Source organism: Sciurus vulgaris (genome assembly GCF_902686455.1).
Source record: "Sciurus vulgaris genome assembly, chromosome: 5".
Classification (NCBI taxonomy): domain Eukaryota; kingdom Metazoa; phylum Chordata; class Mammalia; order Rodentia; family Sciuridae; genus Sciurus; species Sciurus vulgaris.
This window is the reverse complement of record NC_136465.1, coordinates 115,544,884-115,569,857: the sequence shown is the minus strand read 5'-3', so window position 1 is coordinate 115,569,857 and position 24,974 is coordinate 115,544,884. Positions and strand designations below refer to the sequence as shown.

At 47.1% G+C, this 24,974-nt stretch overlaps 1 protein-coding gene across 5 annotated transcripts; it reads right to left on the bottom strand.

Moving 5' to 3' along the window:
- Positions 1 to 625: 625 nt before the first annotated feature.
- On the bottom strand, positions 626 to 23,093 carry ESPL1 (extra spindle pole bodies like 1, separase). 5 transcript variants are annotated; one of them, XM_079140828.1, is made up of 31 exons: positions 22,054 to 23,093; positions 21,384 to 21,475; positions 20,137 to 21,204; positions 19,768 to 19,872; positions 19,517 to 19,637; positions 17,278 to 17,414; positions 15,510 to 15,703; positions 14,131 to 14,370; positions 13,764 to 13,908; positions 13,525 to 13,663; positions 13,040 to 13,179; positions 11,979 to 12,113; positions 9,980 to 10,099; positions 9,083 to 9,254; positions 8,575 to 8,703; positions 8,296 to 8,452; positions 7,644 to 7,753; positions 6,300 to 7,294; positions 5,586 to 5,955; positions 5,233 to 5,394; positions 4,642 to 4,855; positions 4,353 to 4,543; positions 3,693 to 3,820; positions 3,463 to 3,585; positions 2,994 to 3,149; positions 2,709 to 2,879; positions 2,493 to 2,597; positions 2,218 to 2,333; positions 1,964 to 2,047; positions 1,669 to 1,833; positions 627 to 1,398 (listed from the first exon to the last, which is right to left on the bottom strand). In XM_079140828.1, the coding sequence occupies exons 2-31, from the start codon at positions 21,462 to 21,464 to the stop codon at positions 1,197 to 1,199; spliced, it is 6,375 nt and encodes a 2,124-aa protein (XP_078996954.1). In that variant the 5' UTR covers positions 21,465 to 21,475; positions 22,054 to 23,093; the 3' UTR covers positions 627 to 1,196. The 5 variants fall into 5 exon arrangements, with proteins under 5 accessions (XP_078996955.1, XP_078996954.1, XP_078996953.1 ...); XM_079140827.1 differs by having other exon boundaries at positions 22,089 to 23,093; XM_079140826.1 differs by having other exon boundaries at positions 22,049 to 23,092.
- Between the last annotated feature and the right edge of the window lie 1,881 nt (positions 23,094 to 24,974).

Here is a 24,974-nt window from a genome sequence, read left to right as displayed (position 1 = left end):
AATCTTGAAAGAACTCAGGACACAGCTGAATGTGATGCTGTAGGCCCATAATCCCAGCTACCCCGGAAGCTGAGGCAGGAGGATCACAAGTTAGAGGCCAGCCTCAGCAATTTATCAAGACCCTGTCTCAAAAATTTAAACAGGGATGGAGATCTAGCTCTGTGTAGAGCTGGGTTCTCAATTCCTAGTAGAACACAAAACCACAATATTGCAAAGTAGTGTGTGTTACTCCAACATGGTTGGTACAAGCCTAGTGGCTGCTGGGCCAGGAAGAAGCCTGTGAAGTTTGAAGTTCTTTGGATTTTGAGTAGCATCATCATTGTGAAAACAGTACTTGGGCAAATGAAGCAGAAGAAAGTTTGTGGAGGTGGAGGGAATACTGAGGAGGCACCATAGTCAATCGACAGGTAAAGCATTAGATTTATTAATAAAACATGTTACTATATGCTGTGAGGGATACATGAATGTGTAAAATGTGTTTTCCAGAAATTTAACAATTTAAATAAATGGGAGACAAAAGCCACATAAGTCGTAGAACCCCCCCCCCCCCCGGCCCCCCGAGTCTGTTGCTAAAGTACTGGTACAAGTGTAGCAGCTATCGAGAGGAGCCACCCCTAACATCACGTATGAGGAAGGCAGAGCAACTGAAGCATTGAAGATACTCTCAACAGGCCTGTATCACCGTCCTTCCAAAATTCACTTCCAGCATTTTCCAGCTGAGGTGCAGACGGGCCCAGCTTTGTTCTGTGGCTTTGGTTTTCTTCCCAAGGCTCTCAAATTTGAACTCAAGTCAGTGCTGCGTTGCATACCCATTATTCCTGCTGCTTAGGAAGCTGAGGCTGGGGATCACAAATTCAAGCCACACTTGGGCAACGTAGCAAAACCTCGTCTGGGAATGTAACTCAGTGGTAGAGTGCTTGCCTAGCATGCAGGGAGGCACTGGGTTCAATGCTCAGTACCACAAAAAACAAAACCCCTGAACTCCCATAAGTTATTTGTCTAGTTATGATACCTACCACACAGTGGAAGGGGAACCTAGTCTTTAGATGTTCTCAGACACACTACACGAAATGGGGTTTAAATGAAATATCTTTATTAAATTAAAAGGAGATATTTTACATAAAACACTGGGGAAAATCACTAAGGGTTACATTTAAGTTTGGAGGTAGAACAATCACATGGCTTCTACCAAGGTGTTACCGCAGGAAGACAGGCAAGCCATAGGTTACAGGTGCAGCTCCAATGAGATACTTGAGTCGCGGAGCCTGGCGGGCCTGGTTGACATAGTAGAGAAGGGGCGCTCCTGGGCCTGCTCCAAGCCAGCCCTGTAGCAGAGCCTCCGTGTAGCGGTCAATGTCACGGTCAGTCACATCCCAGAGATTACCCAGAAATAAGGGACTGGGAAAAGAGAAGAAATAATACAAAGTAAGGGTTCTATAACAGTGCACTGGGAAGTATGATTGATGGTGGTGGATGGAGAGGATTGAGCCAATGAAGAACTTCCTTGGCCCATCATTCTAGAAGGATAGAAGAGGGCTAAAACATGCCAGGGAACTAGGATGGTGGGCAGGTAGGGCACAAAACAAGAGTGATTCAGATGTGGGTAAGAACCTGGGTGGGGGCAGGAGTCTTAATGCCCTGGGACAGGTTTCACCCCTGGAGCCTCACCAGCCAGCCATGATGTACTTGAGCACAATGCCAGCTCCTTCCAGGTTTCCATGCACAGCCAGGGCTGCACTGCTGCAGCCAAACAGCAGAGCCACTGCCCGGCAGTTCAGCCGCAGGACGGCCTGCCCATCAAGGAAACGGGCACCAGCCCCATGCCCTGCGTAGCTAAGGCAGAAAGGAAGTGAGGTAAGTACTGATCTACAGGCCTGTCTATGGTTCCAGAGGCTGTAAAGTGCCAAAGCAACCCGTGATGACACTATCCATGGACTCCCCCCTCCATGCTCTAAGCACTCACATATATAAGTCATGCTCTGTCAGGGCTGCCTGCACTTGTTCGGGGCTTGGCACTTCCCCCACCACCCCTCTCCAGCCAGCTTCGCTGCAAGGAATAAATAGGAGTAAGAATAGAGAACTACACAGCAGGGGTCATGTGACAAAGAGGGAGAGGAAACAGTAGAGAGAAGGTGGGCTGCAACCACGGAAAAGGCACATTGTCCCTGTATTTTATCTCTGCCATTCCCCATACCCCCTTATGCCCTCACCCCTGACCTGCTAAAGTTGGCTCGGAATTGCTCCTCTGTGCTTGACAGGTTATTGTGAGGGTTCAGGATGTAGAAGGTGCTTTGAGGATCCACCCCATGGCTCAGCACTGACGAAGCCCCAGCCTGGAGGAGATACTGGTGATTAGGACTCTGGTTTCCCCAGAAGGCCCAACCTCCAGCATACTTCAAATCCCTCTTCCTGTCTGACCCATTTCTAAGACCCTCTTCTATCTTCCCAGGTCCCTTCCAATCATCCCCAGACCCCCACCCACCAAACCCTACCTCTTTGATGATGGAGTAGCTGAGCAGGAAACGGAAGGAGGGCAGCCGGGTTACAGGCAGTACACGGAGGCTGGGCATGCTTTCCCACGGCAGCTTCTGTAGGTCCTGGACAAAAAGCACTCTGAGGTTACTCCCTTGAGCCAGGTGTAAGCAGGAGCCTGGGGTTAGCTGGTAACCATTACCCACTAGACACTACCCCTCTGTCCTGCTCCTTACCTTGTCTAGCACCAAGACAAGGTGCCTATTTCTTGGTGCCATCTGGCCCTGTAAACGCCCTACTGCCTCACTCAGGAGCTCCTGGGCTCGTTCTGGCTGGGTGGGGCACAGCCCAAAGGCAAGGGCTTGAACATCCTGGGCAGTGAGGATACTGGCACCACTGAGAACGACCTGTATGGGAAGAGCAGTTAGCAGATACCTTATCTTCCAACCGCCTTCACTCACTGTGGCTGGTGTGAAAGAACCAAATACCCTGGCTTCCCTCTCCCTGCTGCCTGAACTCACTTTCAGCAGAGTGGGGTCAGGATATTTCCAACCACATTCCTTCAGCAACTCTTGTAGGCGGGAGGCCTCCTGGGCAGGGCCAGGATCCTCACTAGATGGCAGCAGCAGCCCCCTCCAGCAACCCAACACATGCTTCTCTAAGGAAGTGATAAGATCCTAGGAGAGGGAAAGAGACTTCAGAGAGGAAGTCAGATTTTTTTTTTCCATATGCATCAACATCCTGGAGGTGAGGAAAGGGTTTTTCTAATGTGTTTGTCTTATCTTTAAACTGCATTGTCATATGCCCTTCAAGTCTGGAGCTCTTATTTAAAGCCCTCTCCAAGTGACATAATTTTTATTGAAGCCTATACTTTCAGAAAGATCTTGAAGAAGTTCAGCATTGACCTAGAACCTCTGCCAGGGAAGGCACTGGCACCCCCTGGGTGGTTTCTGAGGCAGGCCTGAGTGCCACCCCACTGCCAGCACACACCTCCATCCTGTGGTCCAGTGCCAGCCGCCCTGTCCACCACGCTCGCTTGTCAGTACAGCTGCTATTCTCTTTCTGGTCCTTTTGGATGGCATCAAACTCTCTCAGGGCCAAACTCAGCGGGAACTGTAGGTGATGGGGTTGAAGATCTTGGCTTACCCAGGGATCACCACTTCTCTATCCCCCCACCACAGGATGTGCACAGCTTGAACGGAGGTCACTGGGAACCTTACCTTGTTCTGAGCAGTAGGGATCTGCACAGTGACTGGGGGATTGTCCTTTTCCAGTCGGGTCAGCAGGAGGGTGTTACCCACGTTTCCAGGCTGGAGAGTAGCCAGGGCCAACACACAGACAGTCACCCCTGACACACAGGACACACCCAGAATCATGTCAGTGGTTATGAAAATTCCTGTCCCTATCTTCTGTATGCAGTGTCCCTTCTTGCTCTGATCCCATCTCTCAAGACAATTTTGAACAAGTCTTCCCTGATCACTGGATGTTCAAGGTGCTCTTTCCTGCCCCAACTAACAGTTCCCTAACAGACAGAGACAGGGAACTTGTACTTCTTTGTGTCCCCCACAACAAAGTCCCTGCAAAGAGTGAGGCACTCAAATCACCTGTCCACGTGTTTTATGTAAGTGTAGGAAGACCCCAGACAACTGAACTCATATCTGAATAAAGACACTGAATTTTCTGGTAAATCAAAGTTAAGGTTAAAAACAAAGCAAAACAACAGACTTCCTGATTTAGGGGATGTCTGTTTGATGAGAGCAACAAATGGCTAACAGATAAAAGCTATGACATAAAGAGCACAAATCTACAGAAACTATTCTTTAAGCTCCTCCACCCAACTCAGTAAGATGTGGAAGAGAACAGTTCTCCTGCCACCATACCACTGGGGATCAGAGCCAGGAGCTCCCGGAAACTCTCCTTCTCAGGCTTGGGGAAGTGGTGAGATTCTGAAGTCCTGAAGGAAAAGAGGCGCTGGATGTAGGCCAGGGGCACATCTCCAGGTCTTTCCTGGAGGCTCAGCCCCTGCAGCTGGTCTGCCAGTTCGAGTGATCCATGGTGCTTCTGGGCCTTGCTGTAGACAACACAAGTAGGAGTAAGCCCCTCTCCTTCAAAGTCTGGGCCCTCCCTGCAGTTTGCCCAGCATGAGCCTCAGTGATGGTGAGCACTCACCTGAGCTGTCTGTGGAGGTGGGTGAGCAGCTGGTGGCGGCAGGTGATGGATACAGACTCGGCAACGAGGAAAGCAGTAGCATAGGGATCCTGGTGGCCCAGGCACAAGGCTAGGAAGCGGCAGAGGTGAGCATAGAGGCCACTAGGAGGGCAGTGACTGACTCCGCGGAAAGCAACACTCAGTGAGTCACAGATGGAATCCAAGGTTGAAAGACCTAGAGGAAGGTTGAGACCCTTGTTAAAGATGAATTCCCTATTTCAGAAAGAGAAACTTCCAAGAAGGGGTCCTTATCTCATCTCCCACATGGAAAAGAGCAGCTATCATTTACGAAGGGTGATGTACCAAGTGGGGCAATGAGCAGGCATCAACTCATTCAGTCCTCCCTGAGACCCATTTGACAGTAAAGGAAATAGATACTCAGAGAGATTAAGTTACCACACAGTACTGAGATTCAACCAGGTTCATAAACCACTGGATTCAGGTGGGGATCCAAAGCCAGAACCACAGACAGAATAGAAAGACATAGGGAACAAGGGACCAAGAAGCTCAGCTCTCTCCAAGTAACCAAACTTGAGTGGTCAATATACTCACCAATGGCTACAGGTGCTGAGGTGTGCTGGAGCCAAGGACCGAAGTCCCTGTTGGTCCCTTTATCTGGGCCTGGGATGGGCAACTCCTCCTTGTTAGAATCCCTTCTTAACACCTCACATTCTCCTATGGCTGCATCAGGGCCAGGAGCTGGTGCCTTCCCACCTGGGAAGAGAGCATGACTTTTTTATGGAATCATCCTCCTGCCATCCTCTTTGCACCCCTGAGAGCCAACAAAATAATTTTCTTCCTGGATTCTACTGGACATCCCAGGTACATCTCCCCTACCACCACCACCCCCGGCCCCCCCCCAAAAAAAAACCAAACCCACACACATTCTTGCCTTGCCATCCTACCTGAGGCTGCATCTTCCCCATCTGAGCCCCTAAGAGTCTCAAAGCTCATTTCCATCCTGTTGTCATCCAGCTCCTCCTCAGGGATGGTCCTCATAACCTCAGGACCCTGCCTGGCCTGGCCATAACAGGCCATGTGGAGATCCTGTTCTTCATGTCTTGATGCCACCTTCTTGGCCCTCCGACTCCTACTGTTCAGACCAGGGTGTCCAGGAGCACTATCTGGGGCAACCACTGCATCTGTCTTCAAGCTTGGGCCCTTCCTAGCCCGGCCCCGGCCCCGAGAAGCAGTGCCCCGTCTTTTAGGTTCCTCCACAAGCCTTGCTTCAGTTGAAACAGGGTCTTCCAAGTCACTGTCATCACTGAAGTTTACCTGGATCAGGGAAAGGGAGACAGGCCAAGGGATGTTCAGTGACATCTTTTAACAGCAGGTGGCACTGTGGAGTGCCAACAGGCACCATCACCCAGGACTTTGGAAGACTTCCCGTATTACACTCGCCTCTCTTAATCTGAGCAATGACTTCCAGGGTCCAAGGTGGAAGTGGGGGGAACAGAAGACAAGGAGGAAGGATGAGAGGGAGAGGGAAGCATAAAGTTGGAAGGGTCCTACTCTAGGCCCTGGGGAGCTATGCTATAGGGACATTGCTCTGCAGAACCCTCTTCCACCACTGCTTCCCACAAAAAAACCAACACCACCTGATCACAGTTCTACTTCACCTTGAGGCGCGTCTGGACCCTGTGATGTACCCTGGGAGCCTGGGGAACCTCAGGCTTTTTCTTTGTAGGGTAGACTTCTTCAAACACGGTGAAGGGGACACGGGGGCCAGCTGGCCTGACCCGGCCTGCAGGCTTTGGTGTACAGGGTGGTCCTCCACCTTCCGAACCTTTCTGAGAGGTATTATGGAGGGACAGTGAAAGGGGAGCACAAGATATCTTCTGGCGCCCTCGTCCTGAACATTTCTGGCTCCGAGTCTTTGAGGGCTCTGGACCTGGAGGGCTTTTTATTAATGGTGGCTGCCAGCCCCAAGAGCTTGCAAAAAGTTGGGTAGTGCAGCAGCTGAGGCCAGCCAGCTTTGCAAGGGCCTGAATCAAGAGCAGGTTCGCTTTCCAGGGTTCTAGGTGGTGTATCCGCGCTGCCACGAACTTCAGCCCTGACTCTAGGACCTTCCCCAGGCTCTTGTTTGATGGCTGGCTCAAGCCCTCCAGTGCCAGTTGTGTGTATGCCTGAGCCAAGATCTCATCCAAGAGGCTTGGGACAGAAGTGGGGGGTGCTTTGTGACTCAGGAAAGCTTGGAGAGCTTGAGTAAGACGCTTGGCAGCCGCAGGGCAACCCTTCAGCACAACCTGCAGCAGATCCAGACCCTGGGCCTCATGGCCCATGGCCAGCTTCAGTCCTGCTGTGACCAACACCCAGCGCAGACAGACCACAGAGAGGACAGGGTTGGCACACAGTGAGCAGTCACAGGTGGGTGAGTGGGACAGGAAGCCAGGGTTGGGCTGGGGCTTGATTTTCAGGACTGGAGAGGAATTTGTAGAAGGCACATTGGGGCCAGGCTCCTTAGTCACAGTGGCCACAAGCTCCAAAGCAGGGCCTCTGAGGAAGGGCTCCTCCTCTGGGAGCTGTGGGGGACATGGGACCTGGGTCTGTTGTTTTCCCTTCTGCAGGTGTACCTTCTTCATGGAGTCCGGGTGCTGGGCCACCCCACCAAACTCTAGGGAGAGAACCGAACAAGAATTACAAAACTTGGGGAAAAAGCCAGGTGCAGTAGCACATGCCTGTAATCCCAGTGACCAGGCAGCTGCGGCAGGAGGATCACAGGTTCAAAGCCAGCCTCAGCACCTTAACAAGACCTTCAGATCCTCAGCAACTTAGCAAGACCCTGTTTCAAAATAAAAAAAGGGCTGAGGATGTAACTCAGTGGTAAAGCACCCCTGGGTTTAATTCCTAGTACAAAAAAAAAGAAAAAGAAGGTGTTGAGGGGAACCAAACCTTTATGCATGAGGACATGTTACAGCTTGTGTGCTACCCATCACCCATAGGCAGGCCATACAGCTGCTCACCTGTGCAAGACTCAAGCAAGAACAGAACCTGCTGCAGGTCAGAATGACAGAGGTCAATGTCATTGCGGGCCAGCTCCAGCTCACCCTTCAGCACCAGAAACAGGGCACACCTTGTTGGGAGAGGAGATAGAACCCACGATTGGAAGTCTTAGTTTCCTGGAGTCTTGCTCCTTTGCAAAGTAGAGCCATCAGTCTTTCCCTCCCTCTACGAGGCCTTCTTCATTCCCTATAGCTGACTTATATGACTTATAGGTTCCCTGGGGAAAACTCTATACTTCTATCTTATCCCAACTCATCCATCCGTGTGCATTAGGACAGAATTTCCCAACTGCATTCCTCAAAAAAAAAAAAAAAAAAAAAAAAAAAGATCCCATGGGCAAATAAACTTAAGGAAACACAACATATTAGATCTCCTTTGGAGATTTACAAGGCATATTAGCATCCTGAAGGACATGCAGAGTCTTGAAGGAAATAAAACATCTAGCCTCAATTAACTCAGCATTTCCCACTTAGCCATGGAACGCCTTCTTCCACCAACCCCTCTAAATATGTCATGTAATTTTTGTAGTTTGGGAATTCATGATCAAGAATGCATGGCACTGAGGTAGAAGGGCAGAATCAGCATTCTCCGATTCTCCCGCCCCCCACTCACTGGCGAGGTAGCTGCAGCTTCGTTGTAAGTTTCAGGGCCTCCAAACAAAAGGCCTTGGCTTCGCTCACACTCTCTAGGTGGCCCAGGCGACAGACCAGCTTCTCTGAGCAGCTCAGCACCTCTGTAAGAACCTGCCATTTTTGTACCAGATTTTCACCTGTAGTAAAGGGAAGAGACAAGACCTCATTTCTCAGCCACAATCTGGATCCTAAGGAGACAAAACTGCCAGCCCCACTATCTGGCCCATCCATTTCCACAGGGCCCTGCTCTCCTCCTCACCATAGTCCAGAAATGATGTCTCCACAGATGTTTTCTGAATGGAGAGTATGTCACTGCCCATGAGCAGGAGGATGATGCTTCGAAGGAGCTTATGTGAGTCTATGAGTGCTGTCTCAGGTGTCTGCCAGCCTGTGGTAGGTGGGGTGGAGAAAGGGGGAAGGTATTGTGGCCAGCACTTCCACCACCTTCAACTACTAAAATAGCAAATGCAAAGCATGCTATTGATCTTTTCTTTCTTCACCTGAGGAAGACAGAGCTAGTCAATCATACAATGCTTTCCCTCTGAGATCACAGAATTCTCTTTAGTTTAGTATTCTAAGTAATTTCTACTTAATAAGTAAGAGGCACCAGGTGAAGTGAAACCCATTTGCTGTTCCAGGTCTATTCTCTGCAGATCCAAGGTAGGCTGCTGCATATGGTTGGATAGCAGAGGAAACAAGGGCAGAGAAAAGCTGGCAGCAGACAAACCATGCCCATCCAAGAAAGGCCATCTGCTCTACTCTTTTACCTTGTGCCCAGAGCTGCTCCCGCAGGGCATCTGAGAGGCTGTTTGATGAGAGGCTAAGGTAGACAGCCACCAGTTGCAGGGCATGGACGCGCAGCAAGTACCAGGCCTTGGATGACTTCTGGAGGGCAGGATTCCGAAGGACAGAAAGCAATAGAGAGATACCCTCATCCACCTGAGTGAGACAAAAAGCCAAAGGAGATATGGATTTCAGAGCTTGGGATGCCTCTGCAGGTCATGTGGCCCAATCCCCTGCTTCACCCCCAACCCTCTTTGGAACTAGGAATCGCCCAGGGACACTCTACCACTAAGTTACATCCCTAATCCTTTTCATTTTTTACTCTTAGAGAGGGTCTTGCTAAATTGCTGAGGCTGGCCTTGATATTGAGGTCCTTCTGCCTTGGACTCCCAAGTTGCTGAGATTATTATGACTGTGCCACCATGCCCAGCCAATCCACTTTTTAAAAAAACTATAAAGACTAGAGCCCGAGAGGATACAAGACTTGGCAAACACATAGCTAGTTTGAGAGAAAATTCAGGTGTTTTGGATTCTGCTGGATTTCTAGTCTAGGGCTCTGGTGTCTTCCCAGGATCACTGATTTCTAGTTTCTAGTCTTCCTCATCACTGTAGAACTGCAAATCAATGAAAAAGATATTTCTACTAGAGGAGACTGACAAGGGCAAGGCTAGGAAACTTCTACTGCTTCTCAGCATCAGCAGCATACTGCCTAGCTCCAGGGAAATCTCAGAACCCAAATATCCTGAAAATCCTAAATTCTTTCTAATACTCATGACCTTTGGGGATTAAGAAAGTGAGAAATAGGGCTACTGGCAGATTGCTTGCTTAGCATGTACAAAGCCCTGGTTCTGATCCCCACAACCAGAAAAAAGAGAATATACCTTCTGGTGAGTCCAGTAGAGGTGACTTTGAAGTAGATCACAGGTGAGAGAAAGGAGCACATATGTGTCAGTGGTCTGATCGAGATGCTTCAGGCTCGATTCTGCCTCTTCCAGGTATAACTAAGGAAGCAGCCAGAGTATGTGAACATGCTAGTGAGGAAGGCAATTAGATTCTTCAAATTAAAGTGGAGTAAAGCGTTCACAAGCTAAATGCTAAACAAAGCCAACTAAAGATAACATTATTTCAAATGTTAGTTTTCTTAAAAATTGTTTGCTCATTGAAATGTTCATCTAATAATTACCATACTAGAAAATTCTTTCTAAAGGAGCAAATAAATAAAGCAAGGTTTTGCTTTCTCCTATTAGATGGAAAGAGTGTACAGAAACTTCTGATAGCTTTTTCCCCATCTATTAGCTTGAAAGGAGTGGGGAAAGAGGCATATGTAAGTATTCTTGAAATAATGCCATGAGTGCTATTCACTGGCAGGAGGACCAAGGAAAATATTTGATTCTGCCCTTGAAGAAGTAGATGTATAAAATGCTTTATCTGTGATCTGAACTACTAGTTGGGGGCTGAGGCAGGAGGATCATAAGTTTGTGACCAGTCTCAGCAACTTTGGGAAATCCTGCCTCAAAATAAAATACAAAAAGGGTTGGAGATATAGCTCAGTGATAAAACACCCCTGGGTTCAATTCACAGTACCAAAAAAAGAAAAGAAAAAAAAGTTTTATGAAGAAGGTGACAACTGACCTAGAACTTAAAAAAAAAAAAGTTGAGGGAGACTGAGGAAAAAGGTGCACTTCAGATAGAGGAACTAATATAACTGAAGACAGAGGGACAAACAAGAAACAAAGTAACCAGTAAAAAATTAAAAATAAATAAATAAAGTAACCAGTAAGTATTGGCAAAAGGTTCATGGGAGGGGGTGGCAGAAAAAGCATGAACTAGAATAGGAAAGATTGTAATAGAGCCACGTGTGGTGGCACACAACTGTAATCCCAGTTATTGAGAAGGCTGAGACTAGAGGATTACAAGTTTGAGGTCAGCCTCAACAATCTAGTGAGACCATCCCAAAAAAATAAAAAGGGCTGGGTGCAGTGGCATACCCCTGTAATCCCAGCAGCTTGGGAGGTTGAGACAGGATTGTGAGTTCAAAGCCAGCCTCAGAAAGAGCAAGGTACTAAGCAACTCAGTGAGACTCTGTCTCTAAATAAAATACAAAATAGGGCTGGGGATGTGGCTCAGTGGTCACATGCCCCTGAGTTCAATCCCCAGTACCAAAAAAGTCTTTAATAAATAGGTAAATAAATAAATAAGTAAAATAAAATAAAAAGGGCTGGGGGTATAGCTTGATGGTAGAGCACTGGGTTCAATCCCCAGTACCTGTTCCCCAAAAAAGATTAGCAATAGAGTCCAGATAGTATTCTTTAGGTAACAGAAAAGCCATGAAAATCTTTTCAGCAATAAAGAGACAAGATCAGATCCATTCCTATTAGTCATAGAAGATGAAGTTGCAAAAGGAGAAACAGGCTGGGGATGTAACTCAGTGGGAGAGCTCTTGCCTAGCATGTGTAAGGACCTGGGTTCCATCCCTAGCACCACACACACACACACACACACACACAGAGAGAGAGAGAGAGAGAGAGAGAGAGAGAGAGAGAGAGAGAGAGAGAGAGAGAGAAAGGAAGAAACTGAAGGCAAGGAAGACCAACTAGGAGACATTGTGACAGCTGAACAGGATGGATGAAGCACCAACTAGGGCAATGTAAACAGTTGGGAAATGCAGGATGGGCAGCTAATTCCTGGAGTCAAATCTGTTAGACCTATGAACAATTAGTCCTTGCACTAAGAAATAAAAAATTGCTTCTCCCCAGTCACTTCCCATCTCTCCACAGTCTGCAGCAGTCCAACAATGTGTCCTATCTTCTTAGGGAAAAGATGGGCTTGTAACACCATTTGCCCACTACAGCCTCTAGACTTGGAATGGCTGGCACTCACCTGGGCATAGTTGGGACAGCCGAGGCTCAGAAGGAGCTGGGTGAGGTGACAGGAAGAGCCAGCTGCCTTTGCATGGTCCTCTAGTCTCTCAGAGACAATCCGAAGAAGCAGGAGGGCCTCCAGAGCTTGCAGGGGCTAGGTGGCCAGAAATAGCAAGTTGACCCTGCTGCCATGCAAGCCTCCATTTCTACTCTCCATCCCCCAACCCACTGGGACCTTGGGCAGCAGTCTGGATAGAATGTGGCCACAGAGAACCATCAGTCACCCTTGGGAAGCCTGCAAACCACCCTACTTCTTTTGATTTAAAGCCTCAGTGCCAATCACCAGCAATAGCCAGGACTTACTGAGTGCTTACTATGTGCCAGGCCAAGAAGTTTACATGCATCAACTCATTTAATCTTCATAGTAACTTCTAATCCCAATGTTACATCACAGGAAACTAAGGTTAAGTTGCTTGTCTAATTTAACATATATAAGAAATATGTAGTAGACCCCAGACTCAAATCTAGGGCTGAATTAGCCTTCCTTATGCTGTAAATAGTGCCTAAAGTTCACAGTAACAAAGCTCCTTTATGTGCAATGCTTTGGGTTTTCATTTAAAGTTTTGTAATGTGAGATCAAGGAAGAGCTTCAGGGAGAAGCCTGTGAAACCCCCTGAAACTGCAGGTAAAAATATATGTGTCTACAGGCATCTATGTTTTTTCCTAAGTATACAGATCTCAAATTATCTAGTAGTTATTAATAATTAAAGCTAACATGTGAGTCTTCCATTTACAAAAAACATCTTCTAGGCATTATTCCACTGAATGTTAATGCCATGAGGTAGTAGTATTATTGCCCTCTTTTAGAGGTAAGAAAACTTGAACTTCAAAGGTTGTTACTCACCTGAGCCCTTATACTAAAAAATGATGGAGTCTGGACTTAACTCAGGGTTTCTGGTGATAGAGCCCAGGATCTTAATCACTGGCTGTACGGCTTCTCAGCAGGTTCATAGGCCAAAGAAGCTCAGTTTCTGACTTACGCTTGTTTTAAGGGCTTCCATCAATGTCCTGTCCCATTACCTTTGCCACTAGCTGATAGAGGGCCACTAAGATCTGCAGTGAGGCTGCTGTTTGCTGGAGACACCGCACAGCTGGGGCCTTCCCCTGCGTAAGCACCTCCTTCCATAAGGACAGGGCTTGGTCCAGGCATTTGGACTGAGCTGTAATTCAGAAGAAAAGTGACCACCTTCTCTGCATGGGCCATCTAGAAAGAATTTGGTTTACTCTATAACATCCCCTGCCCTTTTCCTTTATCCTTTACCTTTACCCTTGCCCTTTACCCTCTCCCTCCCTACCCTCACCACCTGTCTCCCAATAGCCTCTCCCATACTGGGGAGTCCTTGTTCTGCTTTTAAGAAGGCACAGAGGGACTGGGGATATAGCTCAGTGGGCAGAGTGCTTGCCTTGCAAGGATAAGGCCCTGGGTTCAATCCCTAGCACCGCAAAAAAAAAAAAAAGAAGCCACAGAGGAGATGCCCATGCCACATTGTGTTGACTGCATTTACCTGTATCTGCAGCCAGGTTAAAGGCAATGTTACTGTACAGGAATCGATCTTCCTGGAGTTTATCTTCATAGTTCAGGTCATTGACTTCAAATTCTTCCAGATTACTAGGAGCCTGGGCTCTTCTATCCCGCTCAATACCCTGAATGGGAAAATCAAGGTAAAAACATAGGGCTGATACTAGCTTATGGGGAGCCCAGAGCAAATGGTTCCTACACACAGTTCTGTTCAGCCTCACTTACTTCCCGCATTTTGGCCTCCAAGGTACAGATGTAGAGCCACAGCAAGGCCTGTGCTTTATCATCCAGAAGCTGATCTTTGGCAAGCACCTTGGGCCTCACAGACTCTAGAAGCTGCAGGGCTTCCTGGATAGCATCCAGGGCAGAGCTGTAAGAAGATGTACTTAGGCTGAGCTCAGAACAGTACTGACCACAGCAGCCTGCGAAGGGCCTGTTCTGCAATAGCAATATAGCTGGCCTCATTTGAATGAGCTTCCAAGGCCACAAAATGAGTGGACACGCAGCAACACAGAGAGGGAAACTGACCCTAAATAGAATAAGAAGAGCAGGACAAGGAGCAAGAGTGGTCTCCCCAGTTATTCCTCCTCACCAGTCAGTCTGCTGGGCAAAGTCATGGTAACACAGCACCTGAGCCAGTTCTATCAGGTGGGTGGCTCGAGCCCATGCCCCGGTGGTTGTCTCCTCAGGACTCAAATCCAGCAGGTCACAGATGACATTGAAGCGTTCCTGTCCTGTGTCAGCCCGCACTGCCTTATAGGCCTGCAGCTCCTCCCTCAGTAGGAAGGCCAGGGTCTCTGGGTTCCAGCCATTCAGGCTGTCTCGCAAAGTCCTGAGAGATGTCAGGTTAAGCGTTAGGGAAGATTCTGGAAAGCATGAAACCTCTCACCAATGGCAAGGAACCCCAGTCTTGGCTTAGACTCCTCTAAGCTTATTTGTGACTTTAAAACTCTAAATCAGATGGTATTTCCCCTTTATTTAATATACTGCAGTAGGCTGCAACTAAGAATCACATCCAAATCCTTACCCATGACCTATAAAACCCTATGTGTTCCTGCCTCTGTCCATCTTGACCACTTCATTCCCTACTGCTCCTACCCTACACCCCATCCCACAATCTTCCAACATGCTGGCTTTTGCAAGCTGTTCCCAAGCTTGTGCCCACCTTGGAGCATTGGTATTTACTATCTCTCGGAAAGGATTTCTCTTCCCTGAGATTTTTTTTTTTGGTACCCGTGATTGAATCCAGGGGAGCTTAAACACTAAGCCACATCCCCTCTTTTTATTTATTACTTTTATTTTGACAAGGGGTCATGCTAAATTGCTAAGGGCCTTTCCGAGTTATTGAGGCTGGTCTCAAACTTGTGATCTTCCTGACTCAGCCTCCCAAGTCACTGGGATTACAGATCTTCGCTACTATACCCGGTCCGAGATCTTTAAATGGTAGATTCCTCCACATTCTCAGATCTCATTTATCACTTCTTCAAAAAGGGCTTGTCTAAATAACTCATCTACAGTTGTCCCCTTGCCAGGCATAGTAGAGTATGCTATAACCCCAGAGATTTGGGAGGCTGAGGTAGAAGGATTGTTAAGTTCAAGGCCAGCCTCAGTGACTTAGCAAGACCCTGTCTCAAATAAAGAATAAAGGGGTGGGGATGTGTCCCAGTGGTTAAGCACATCTGGGTTCAATCCCTGGTATAAAAAAAAAAAAAAAAAAGAGTTGCTCCCTCTTTTAGCAAATCAGTTTTTCTTCATGAACATATGAAATATACTTGCTTTTTATATTTCCCCAAGGAGAATATAAACTCCACAAATGTACCACTATACCCCCCAAGTACCTAGGGCAGTAGCTGGCACACAGTAGGCACTCAATGAATAACTGATGAAGGAATCACTGCCTTTCTCAGATATAAGGATTAAGGAACATGACCATGAGTCACAAAAAGCCACCCTATCCATGGAACAACTCACTTCAGTTGTAGTTCCTTTTCTCCAGCCCTGGCCGCATCCATCTTGACTCGAACCCAGAAAGTGACTGGCTCAGTCATGTGTTCCAGGCTGTAGGACTGCAGAGCTGCCAGCCATAAGGTCACCATCTTGCAGCCCTGGGCTTGTTTGCCCACTTTCTTCAAACTCTCTACATTCAGCCGGAAGCACCTATGCAACTAACCAAAGACAGGGAACAGACCAAGCTGGAGGGAGGAACCAGTGAATGTGTACAGTGGGAGGATGTGTTTATAAGCACACGCACCACGTGGTGGGGGATTGGCAGGTGGTCCTCCTGTTCTACTCCAGCCTGAGACACAGGAGACACCTGAGAACTAAACACCTAGGTGTTCTCAAACTGATAGGTTTCCATTCCATCCTGCCCCACAGTCATCACCCACACCCTTGAAGACCTGTACTTCCTCCTGTAATCCTCCCTCAGCAACTGGCACTGCCTTGTGCTGAGTCAGAATGCAAGGCCATCCTACCTCTTCCTTCTCTTTCCTCCTTCCCAGTCAGTCACTTACCAAGTTAAGCCTTGGTTTTTTAAACCCATCTGCTTCTTTTCATCCCTTGCATAGCTGGTTCAGCTCAGGTCACCCTTTCCTGCCTAGGCTGCTCTAGCAGCCTGATTACCCAGTTTGGTCTCTTGCAGTCCATTTGCCACAGTGATGCCAGAGCAATTAATGCCAGTCTAATGCAGTGCTTCCACTTAAATCCTTTAGACACTCATTGCCTCACTTGACATGAAACCCAAGGTTCTCTATCACCCATCTCACTTGCCTATCCAGCCAACCTACCATTTCCACAGGTATTCTTGTTTAAGAAATTGGTTTTCACTGTGATGGTGCAAAGAACCATGTTGGGGAAAACTTTTAAAATATATAGATGCCTGAGCTCCAGTGCTAGAAATTCTGATACAATTAACTTGGGGCAGGATTTTTTTTTTTTTTTTTTTAATACTGAAGATTGAACCCAGGTGTGCTCTATCACTGAGCTACATCTTCAGCCATTTTTGTTTTTTTATTTCGAGACTGGGCCTCACTAAGTTGCCAATTCTGGCCTCAAACTTGTGGTCCTCTTGCCTCAGCCTCCTGAGTCACTGGGATTACAGTCAGGCACCACCTTGCCCAGAAGGAGTGAGAAATTAAGTTCACTCAGAGCTGAGTGCAGTGGGGCACACCTGTAATCTCAGTCAGTGACTCTAGAGACTGAGGCAAAAGGATCACAAATTTGAGGTCAACCTCAGCAACTCAGCAAGACCCTATCTTAAAAAAAAATAAGTAAAAAGGGCTGGGGATGTAGTTCAGTGGTAGAACACTCCTGGGTTCAATCCCCAGTACCACAAAAAAAAAAAAAAAAGGTGATTTAATGCACAGCCAGGTTATGAACCACTGGCCACTGGCTTAGGACAAGACTAAATACAAAAAGTCAGTTAATCTATGGGCTGGATTGTGGTTCAGTGGTAGAGCGCTTGCCGAGCACATGTGAGGCACTGGATTTGATCCTCAGCACCACATAAAATAAAATAAATAAAGATATCGTGTACATCTACAATGAAAAATATTTTTTTAAAAAAGTCAATCTAAAGAAAAAAATGAAGTAATGGAACAGGAGAGGGAATAGGTGCCCCATGCTACCAACATGTAGCTCCTAAACCCCTACTTTAAGGCAGGGTCCCAATTGACCCCTTTGACATGCCTCCAGCCCCTACCACATAACCTCCCTTCCAGCCCTTCTCATTCCCGCTTACCTTCTCAGGAGGTATCTCAGGATAAGTGCCTGGTTTTGCCAAGCCCAGCTGCTGACAGAATGGCTCAGAGACGACACAGGCCTCGGCATAGAGCTTGTGACTATAGAAGCTGTAGGCCAAGTTACTAGTGTAGGAGGCTGCAGGAGAAAATTGACCATAGGAATGAGTCCCACTGCCCTGTCTTGCTGGAGAGGCAGTTAAGCTTCCAGATCAGACAGGCACTCCTATTAATAGGGAATACAGGAGGGGCAGCCCCCCACCCTGCTCCAAGTTAGCCTCTGCCCTCCACTGAAGTGAACTCACACCACCAGCCCTTTCACTCTTATTTTACAAGGGCTGAGTCCTCATTTCCACAGAAGGTCAATCTTTCCTCACATGCCAGTCTCTCTCCATGCTCCAAGGTCAGCATTTAAGGGGAAACATTCTGGTCTGTCTCTTGCTTCCTCCTCCCACTCTCACTCCACCAAAGCCACATAAGATTCCTTGATATTCTTCAAATATACCTCTTCTGCCTCAGGGACTTGGCACTGCTTCCTCTGCCAGGGATGTTCTTTCCCAGCTATTGACATGGCTAACTCCCTTCCATCCTCCAAGTCTTTGCTCACATGGCCCTCTGTATGAGGACGACCCGACTTCGGATGGTAACTTGCCCCCTCACCCACCCTGAACTCCTAAATCCCCTTCTAATCCTGCTTTACTTCCCCTATGCCACCCCTCCCCCCTTTTAAAAATGAAGTACTGGGGATTGAGTTCAGGGTCTTATGCATGCTAGACAAGTGCTCTTCCATTAAGCTACATCACCAGCCCCTTTAAAAAAATATTTTGAGACAGAATCTCACCAAGCTGCCCAAGGTGGGCTCAAACTAGTGAGCCTCCAGCCTAGTGTCCCAGGTAGCTGAGATATATATATATATATATATATATATTATATAGATATATATATTATACAGATATATATATTATACAGATATATATATAGATATATATATTATACAGATATATATATAGATATATATTATATATCTATATATATATATATAATTTTTTTTTAAAGGTGGGGGCGGGTTCTAAGGATTGAATCTTGAACCCAGGGGCACTTTACCACTGAGCTACATCCCCAGCCCTTTTTATTTTTATTTTTTTAACTTTGAGACAGGGTCTCGCTAAGTTACTTAGAGCCTTGCTAAGTTGCTGAGCTGTCCTTGAACTCACAATCCTCCTGCCTCAGCCTCCCAAGTAGCTGGGATTATAGGCATACACCATTGCACCCAGCCACCCTTATTACTCTCTAACATGTTGATTGTTCAATTATTATTTTTGGTACTGGGTATTAAACCTAGGGACACTTTACTACTGAGCTACATCCTCAATCGTTTTTATTTATTTATTTTTTTGTTTGGTGCTCTACCACTGAGATACAACCCCAGATCTTTTTATTTTTAATTCTGAGATGGGGTTTTGCCAAGTTGCTGAGACTGGTCTTGAACTTGCAATCTCCTGCATTAGCCTCCAGAGTTGCTGGGTTTACAGGTGTGAGTCATTACACCAACAGTTATGAATGTTTTTAAAATTTAAATAGAGCTGGGCTTGGTGGCACATGCCTATAATTCCAGTGGCTCGGGAGGCTGAGGCAGGAGGATTGAGAGTTCAAAGCCAGCCTCAGCAAAGTGAGGTGCTAAGCAATTCAGTGAGACCCTGTCTCCAAATAAAATACAAAATAGGGCTGGGGATGTGGCTCAGTGCTCAAGTGCCCTGAGTTTAACCCCTGGTACCCACCCCCCCAAAAATTTAAATACAAAGGTCATAAAGTTGCATATCAGGCACACAGTTTTTTTGTTTTTGTTTTTTATACCAGGGACTAAACCCAGGGGTGCTTAAATCACTGAGCAACATTCCCAGCCATTTTTATTTTTTATTTTGAGACAGGGTCTCACTAAGCTGCTGAGGGTGGCATTGAACTTGCAATCCCCCTGCCTCAGCCTCAGCATGTTTTCACAAAATAAATACCAAATTAAATTTCAAAGTCAATGGGGGCAGGGGAAAACATATATAACTCTTGTAATAAGTTAGCATTCTCACTAGTATAAAGAGCAAATGATCCTTATAAACACCTCTTTTACTGCCTACTTAAGCCATAAAGATCCCCCTCAGTGGTCAGAATGATCCATCAAGTACTATTCACCTGCCTAAGGAGTGATGACCCTCCCCAAAACCCTCTATCTGGGCCCAGAGCACTAACCGGTCATCCCCAGGTAGTCAGTCAGCTCTCGGCCTGACAGGCCTTCTAAGGCCTCCAGCATCCAGACTACAGTAGATCTGCAACTCTCCACTAGATGGGCTAGGTCAGCCAAATCAGCTACCTAAAGTGACAAGAAGGGCTTGAGGGTGAGAGGAGTCATGCCAGGTCCAAGAACTTCATCCCAGAGCTCTCCCGAAGAGCAACCCAAGACCCTAGGCCCCTGTTCAGGTTTCTTAATTCCCAGATGGTACCTGACATCCTTGAGCAAAGTCATAAACCATCACAGTGTAGAGGTGAATACCCTGAAAGTGCATTTGAAGCAAAGACTGCTGCTGCTTGGTAGAGTCCCTGTGGACCTAAGGAAGGAAGGGAAAGGTTGGTTTAAGGAGCAGAGATGGAGTAAGTTCCAAGCTGAAGACTCCCCAGAGTCCTGGAGAGCTGACATAGCTTAGGGAGGAGGAAGGACATTGGGAGGGGCCACTGGCCTCTTAGGATAGATTAGGCTGCTTGCCAGGGGTAATCCAGAGAGCAGCTTAACAAAGAGGAACCAGATCTTGCCAGACTCTAGACTGGTAGTAAATTCACAGAATCATACACGGCCTCCCAGGTCCTTAACTCACACCATCATCCTGCAGTTGCAGTTGCCGAATAAGAGAGCAATAACCTCTAAGAAAATCAAAGAGGCTTAGAACAGCATCCAGTTCATAGTGCCTCTTGATGCCTCGCTCCAGGCCTGAAAGGAAGAATTGGCAGCTGTCATACAATGCCCGAAGAGGAGGTGGCGATGTCCCTATACTGTTGTTCAGGACAGCTGATGCCTTTATCAGAAGCGGGGCCAGTGCCTGGGATTCTTCCTCCCCAATCTGCAGCAGTTCAATCCCCAACTGGCATAGCTGGAGGCTGGGGACTAGATTGGTGTTCCTAAGGTAACCATGTGCCTTCTCCACTGCGTCAATGGCCTTTTCATGGTGGTGGCTCCAGCAGAGGCGACGGCAGTGTTCCAAGGTGAGCTCCAAAAGGCAGAGGGCCCTCTTGGGAGAAAGAGAGCCAGGAGAGCCACTTTTTTCATTGACCAAGGCTCCAATGACATGTCTGGAGAGCATGTCATCTAGGAAATCAGCATCTGCTTCATTTAGACCACGCCCACTGGCATCAAATAGCTGATGGGCGGCTACCACTCGACAAGCTGTTGGAGAAGCAAAGTGAGGAATCTCACAGGGAGTACTTTCATCCTCCAAGAGTACTAGGAAGCTCAAGGCCCTCAGCCGAACGGAGAATGCAGCTCGCCGCTCTACCAGTGCTTCTGCTCCCTTCCAAAGCAGAGAAAAGCTGCCCCGAGTCACAGCCTCATAATCCTGGGGTGCAGCTTGTGGAGGACACTGCATCAAGCAAGCATGGAGGGGCTGGGCAAGGTGCAGCATGGCCTCTGGGCTTCTCTGAGAAGCAACATTCCGCAGTAAGATGAAGAGAATGCGTTCCAGATAGAGGGGAGGACGCTGGGGGGTGGACACCAAGTAGCCATCACAGGCCAGCTTTGCCAGCTCTAGCAGGCTCTCCAGGTGCCCACAGCAAGCTAGCTTGGCAGTCAGCTGCTGGTTGCAAGCCCTCAGGATGGCATCACAAATTTGTCTCTTCTCAGCATCATATCGGTTACTAGGAAAATCAGCTCGGGGCGTGGACAGGAACTCCTAGGAGAAAAGAAAGATGCATGGGGCTAGGAAAGGTAAGAAATAAGTAGGGAAAAGAACTAAGACTGTGGTTGCTCAGGAGAGGGTTCCCTACTTATTCATCTCCTCAAAATAAGGCAAAACACGAAACAGCTGAGCTTGGGAAGTCAGGTGTGTCCTGAGCCAGACAGCACCCCCACCTTCAAGTCAGGCAGCAACTCTTCAGCCTCCTTCTGGTTGCTTAGCAGAGCCCCAAAGTTGACTCCTTTGAAGTTCCTCATGGTGTGGAAAGCTACAGAAAAGGAAACTGATTAGAGACGGCAGAAAAGATTTGGAATGGAGCTAACAGATGAGAGGACTTAGGGCAGTAGCAGATGTTAGGCAAAGAATCCCATCAGAAATCCTAGCAGGAAAACCGGGCGTGGTGGCACGCCTGTAATCCCAGCTACTCGGGAAGCTGATGCAGGAGATTCGCAAGTTCAAAGCCAGGCTGCACAACTTAGGGACACCCTGTCCCAAACTAAAATATAAAGAGCTGGGGGTGTAGCTCAGTGGTGGAGTACTTACCTTAGCATGCGCGAGGCACTGGGCTCAATCCCCAGAATAGAAAAGAAAAAAAAAAAAAAAAATCCTATCCGGAAAAAACAATGCCACGACACCGGGCTCCCTTGTCTCCCTTCCTCCAGGTCGATCCGCGTTCTTACTACCCCACTACTCCACCCGGTAGGCCTCCACCAAATTCTATGGCGCCCACCAGGACGTCCCAAACTCTCGAAGAACTGCCCCCGCCTCTCCCCTAAGTCAGTGCTGGGAAGCCCGTACACCTCGGTGCGAACACACGCTCACAAGCCCCTCCAGGCCTTACCGCACCCAAAGTGACTCTCCTTCCCAGGGACAGGACTCACTTCCAGACTAGTACTCCGCAAGGATCTCTAAAGTAATCTTCGCTTTCCGCGCCAGCCCCTCCTTTCAAATATCTCCAGCGGCCAATCAGCAAGAGGACCTAACGTCGGCGCGCGCGGCGTTCTGGGAGTTGTAGTTTACCCGCCCCGCTGCCCGTCACGTGACCCCAGCCAGGGGCGGGGACCTCAGCTGTGAAAAGGAAGGCCTCTTGGGGGCGCGGGTTCCCCCTTTTTTTCCTGTCAGGGCTGAGTTCCTCAGTTACCGTCTCTTCATCGCTAGCGGGAAGACCAGAGGCACCCTTGCCTCAGAAGCTGAGCTGCAGCAGGAGTTTGAATTTTGAGAGAAGGGAATTAGACTAGTCAACAACAAAACACTTGCTTGGAAACTCACGCGGTTTAGGTCTAGGGAAAAAAAAAAAAAAAGAATGTAATCTTCTATGGAATTCTTTTTAAATAGTTCCAGGAGATCAAAGAAATGAGTATTCTGAAGACCTCCAGCGCTGGTGCTCCTTCTCGCTGCCTTCCAGCCTTACTCCTTCTGTTGGCCTGTATGAGGAATACAGGATCTAGTGCTCTTTGATATAGGATAAAGGGTAGGTCTGGGAAGAAGTTGTGACTGAGATGAAGAACTAGGACAGTTCATTTACCGCAATCGTTCAACCCAGTTGTTTTGTTTTTCCCTGTACTTGGAATTGAACCCAGTGGTACTCTTACCACTAACCTACATCACCACCTCCTCCACCCAGCCCGGCGCTGCCCCTTTTATTTTCGAGACAGGGTCTCACTAAATTTTGCAGAGTGGGCTGGAATTGCCACCCTCTTGCCTCAATCTTCCGAGTAGCTGGGATTACAGGCGTACACCACTGCTGTCAGCTCTTTCACAGTCTTTAATAGTACTAATCATTCCCTAAGTATACAGATTCAGCAGGAGCTGCTTCTCTTTCCTTTCTCCTCCAAGTCTTTCAGTTAGCTTTTCCTTGATGTACATTGTTGGATAAATCATCCTTCTCTATCATCATGAAACTCTTTTAGGACCTGAGAATCTGGCAAGGAAGACTATTTTTAACAAGAGAGAGAGAAAAAAAAGCGAATGAACAATAATATCTCCATCTTAGTATTGGGCTGGTACTATTATGCAGGTGCTAAATGTGTATTACAAACATTTCAGGTATATATCCTGTAGTACAAGGGACCCAGCAGAGAGGAAGTATTCATAAAGTTTGTTTTTGTTGTACATAAAATTTTTAAAAAGTTTTTTTAGTTGTCAATGGACCTTTATTTTATTTATTTATATGCAAGCTGAAAATTGAATCCAGTGCCTCACACATGCTAGGCAAGCGCCCTGAAACCATAACCACAGTCCCATGTTGTTCATAAATTTTTGATCAATGAATACATCATTTTTGTCAGTACATCATTCTTGTTTACATATTCTTTATTGAGTGTACTAGGTCCCTTTCTGATGTATTTATTATACCTATTTGATTCTAAATTGAAGTTCTGGGCAGGATAGTATGCAACTTTAGTCTTGGCTGCTGTTTTTCTTTTTCTTTCTTTATCTTTTTGGTACCAGGGATTGAACCCAGGGGTGCTCAACCCCTGAGCCACATCCTCAGCCCCCCACCTTTTTTTTTTTCTTGAGACAGGATCTTGCTAAGTTACCTAGGGCCTCATTAAGTTGCTGAGGCTGGCTTTGAACTTGCAATCCTCCTACCTTAGCCTCTAGAGCCCTGGGATTACAGATGTGGGCCACCATGATGGTTAGTCCCTGCTTACTCTGTAGGTAGAGGCAAGAGGATTACTTGAACCCAAAAGTTCAAAAACAGCCTGGGCACCATAACAAGACCTTGTCTCAAAAAGAAAAATAATCTCAAGGGCAGAGAACCTATGCTTTTTTTATTCCTCTTATACTTATGAGAAATAGAAAATTATCAAGAGAACAGGCTGGAAGTGTAGCTCAGTGGGAGTGCTTGTCCAGTATGTGTGAGGCCTTGGGTTCCATCCCCAGTACAAAGAGAGAGAGAGAGAGGGAGAGAGAGAGAGAGAGAGAGAGAGAGAGGGAGAGAGGGAGAGGGAGGGAGAGGGAGGGAAAATTGTCTGGTATGATATGAACTGGAGTTGCATAATTCAATCCTTCATCTGAATCCAAAATTTATAGACAGCACAGAGTTGTGTGTGGTGGTGTATGCCTATAATCCCAACTATGTGGGAGGATGAAGCAAGAAAGATCATAAGTTCAAAGCCAGCTTGGGCAACTTAGCAAGACCCTGTCTCAAAATTTTAAAAAATGAAATAAAAAGGACTGGGGATGTAGCTCAGTAAGTAAAGCATTCCTGGGTTCAATCCAGTACCCTAATATAAAAAAAAAAAGGGCAACACAGAAATACATATTTAATATAAATAAGTTAATATATTAAAATGTATATATCTATATTGATATATGAATATAGTATAAATATAAACGTATCCAAATGACAGTAATATGTTACTTAACGGTGGAAAATGTTCTTCAGTATCAGTGCAGATGTGTTGGTAGCCGATCTCATCATTGTGTGTGTGAACATCACAAAACTTAAAGCAAAGTTTAAAAAAAAAGAATAAAAGGATCTGGGGATATAATTCAGTGGTTAAATTGCCCCCGGGTTCAATCTTGAGTACTAGAAGAGGGAGGGAGGGAGGGAGGGAAGGAAGGAAGGAAGGAAGGAAGGAAGGAAGGAAGGAAGGAAGGAAGGGAGGGAGGGAGGGAGGGAGGGAGGGAGGAAGGGAGGGAGGGAGGGAGGGAGGGACAAAAAGGACAGGGAGGACAACAGGACTGAGGTTACAGGGAGAAAATCTGGGAATGGATGGATCCTAGATTCAGCTCATTACTAGCTGGAAATTACTCCTCAC

Coding starts and splice junctions, on each gene's coding strand:
- ESPL1 (XM_079140828.1), bottom strand. CDS start 21,464: ATGAGGAACTTCAAAGGAGTCAACTTTGGGGCTCTGCTAAGCAACCAG. Junction 3,586..3,692: donor TCCCTACTGCTCAGAACAAG/GTAAGGTTCCCA, acceptor CATCACCTACAG/TTCCCGCTGAGTTTGGCCCT. Junction 2,334..2,492: donor GCTACTCCATCATCAAAGAG/GTAGGGTTTGGT, acceptor TATCTCCTCCAG/GCTGGGGCTTCGTCAGTGCT.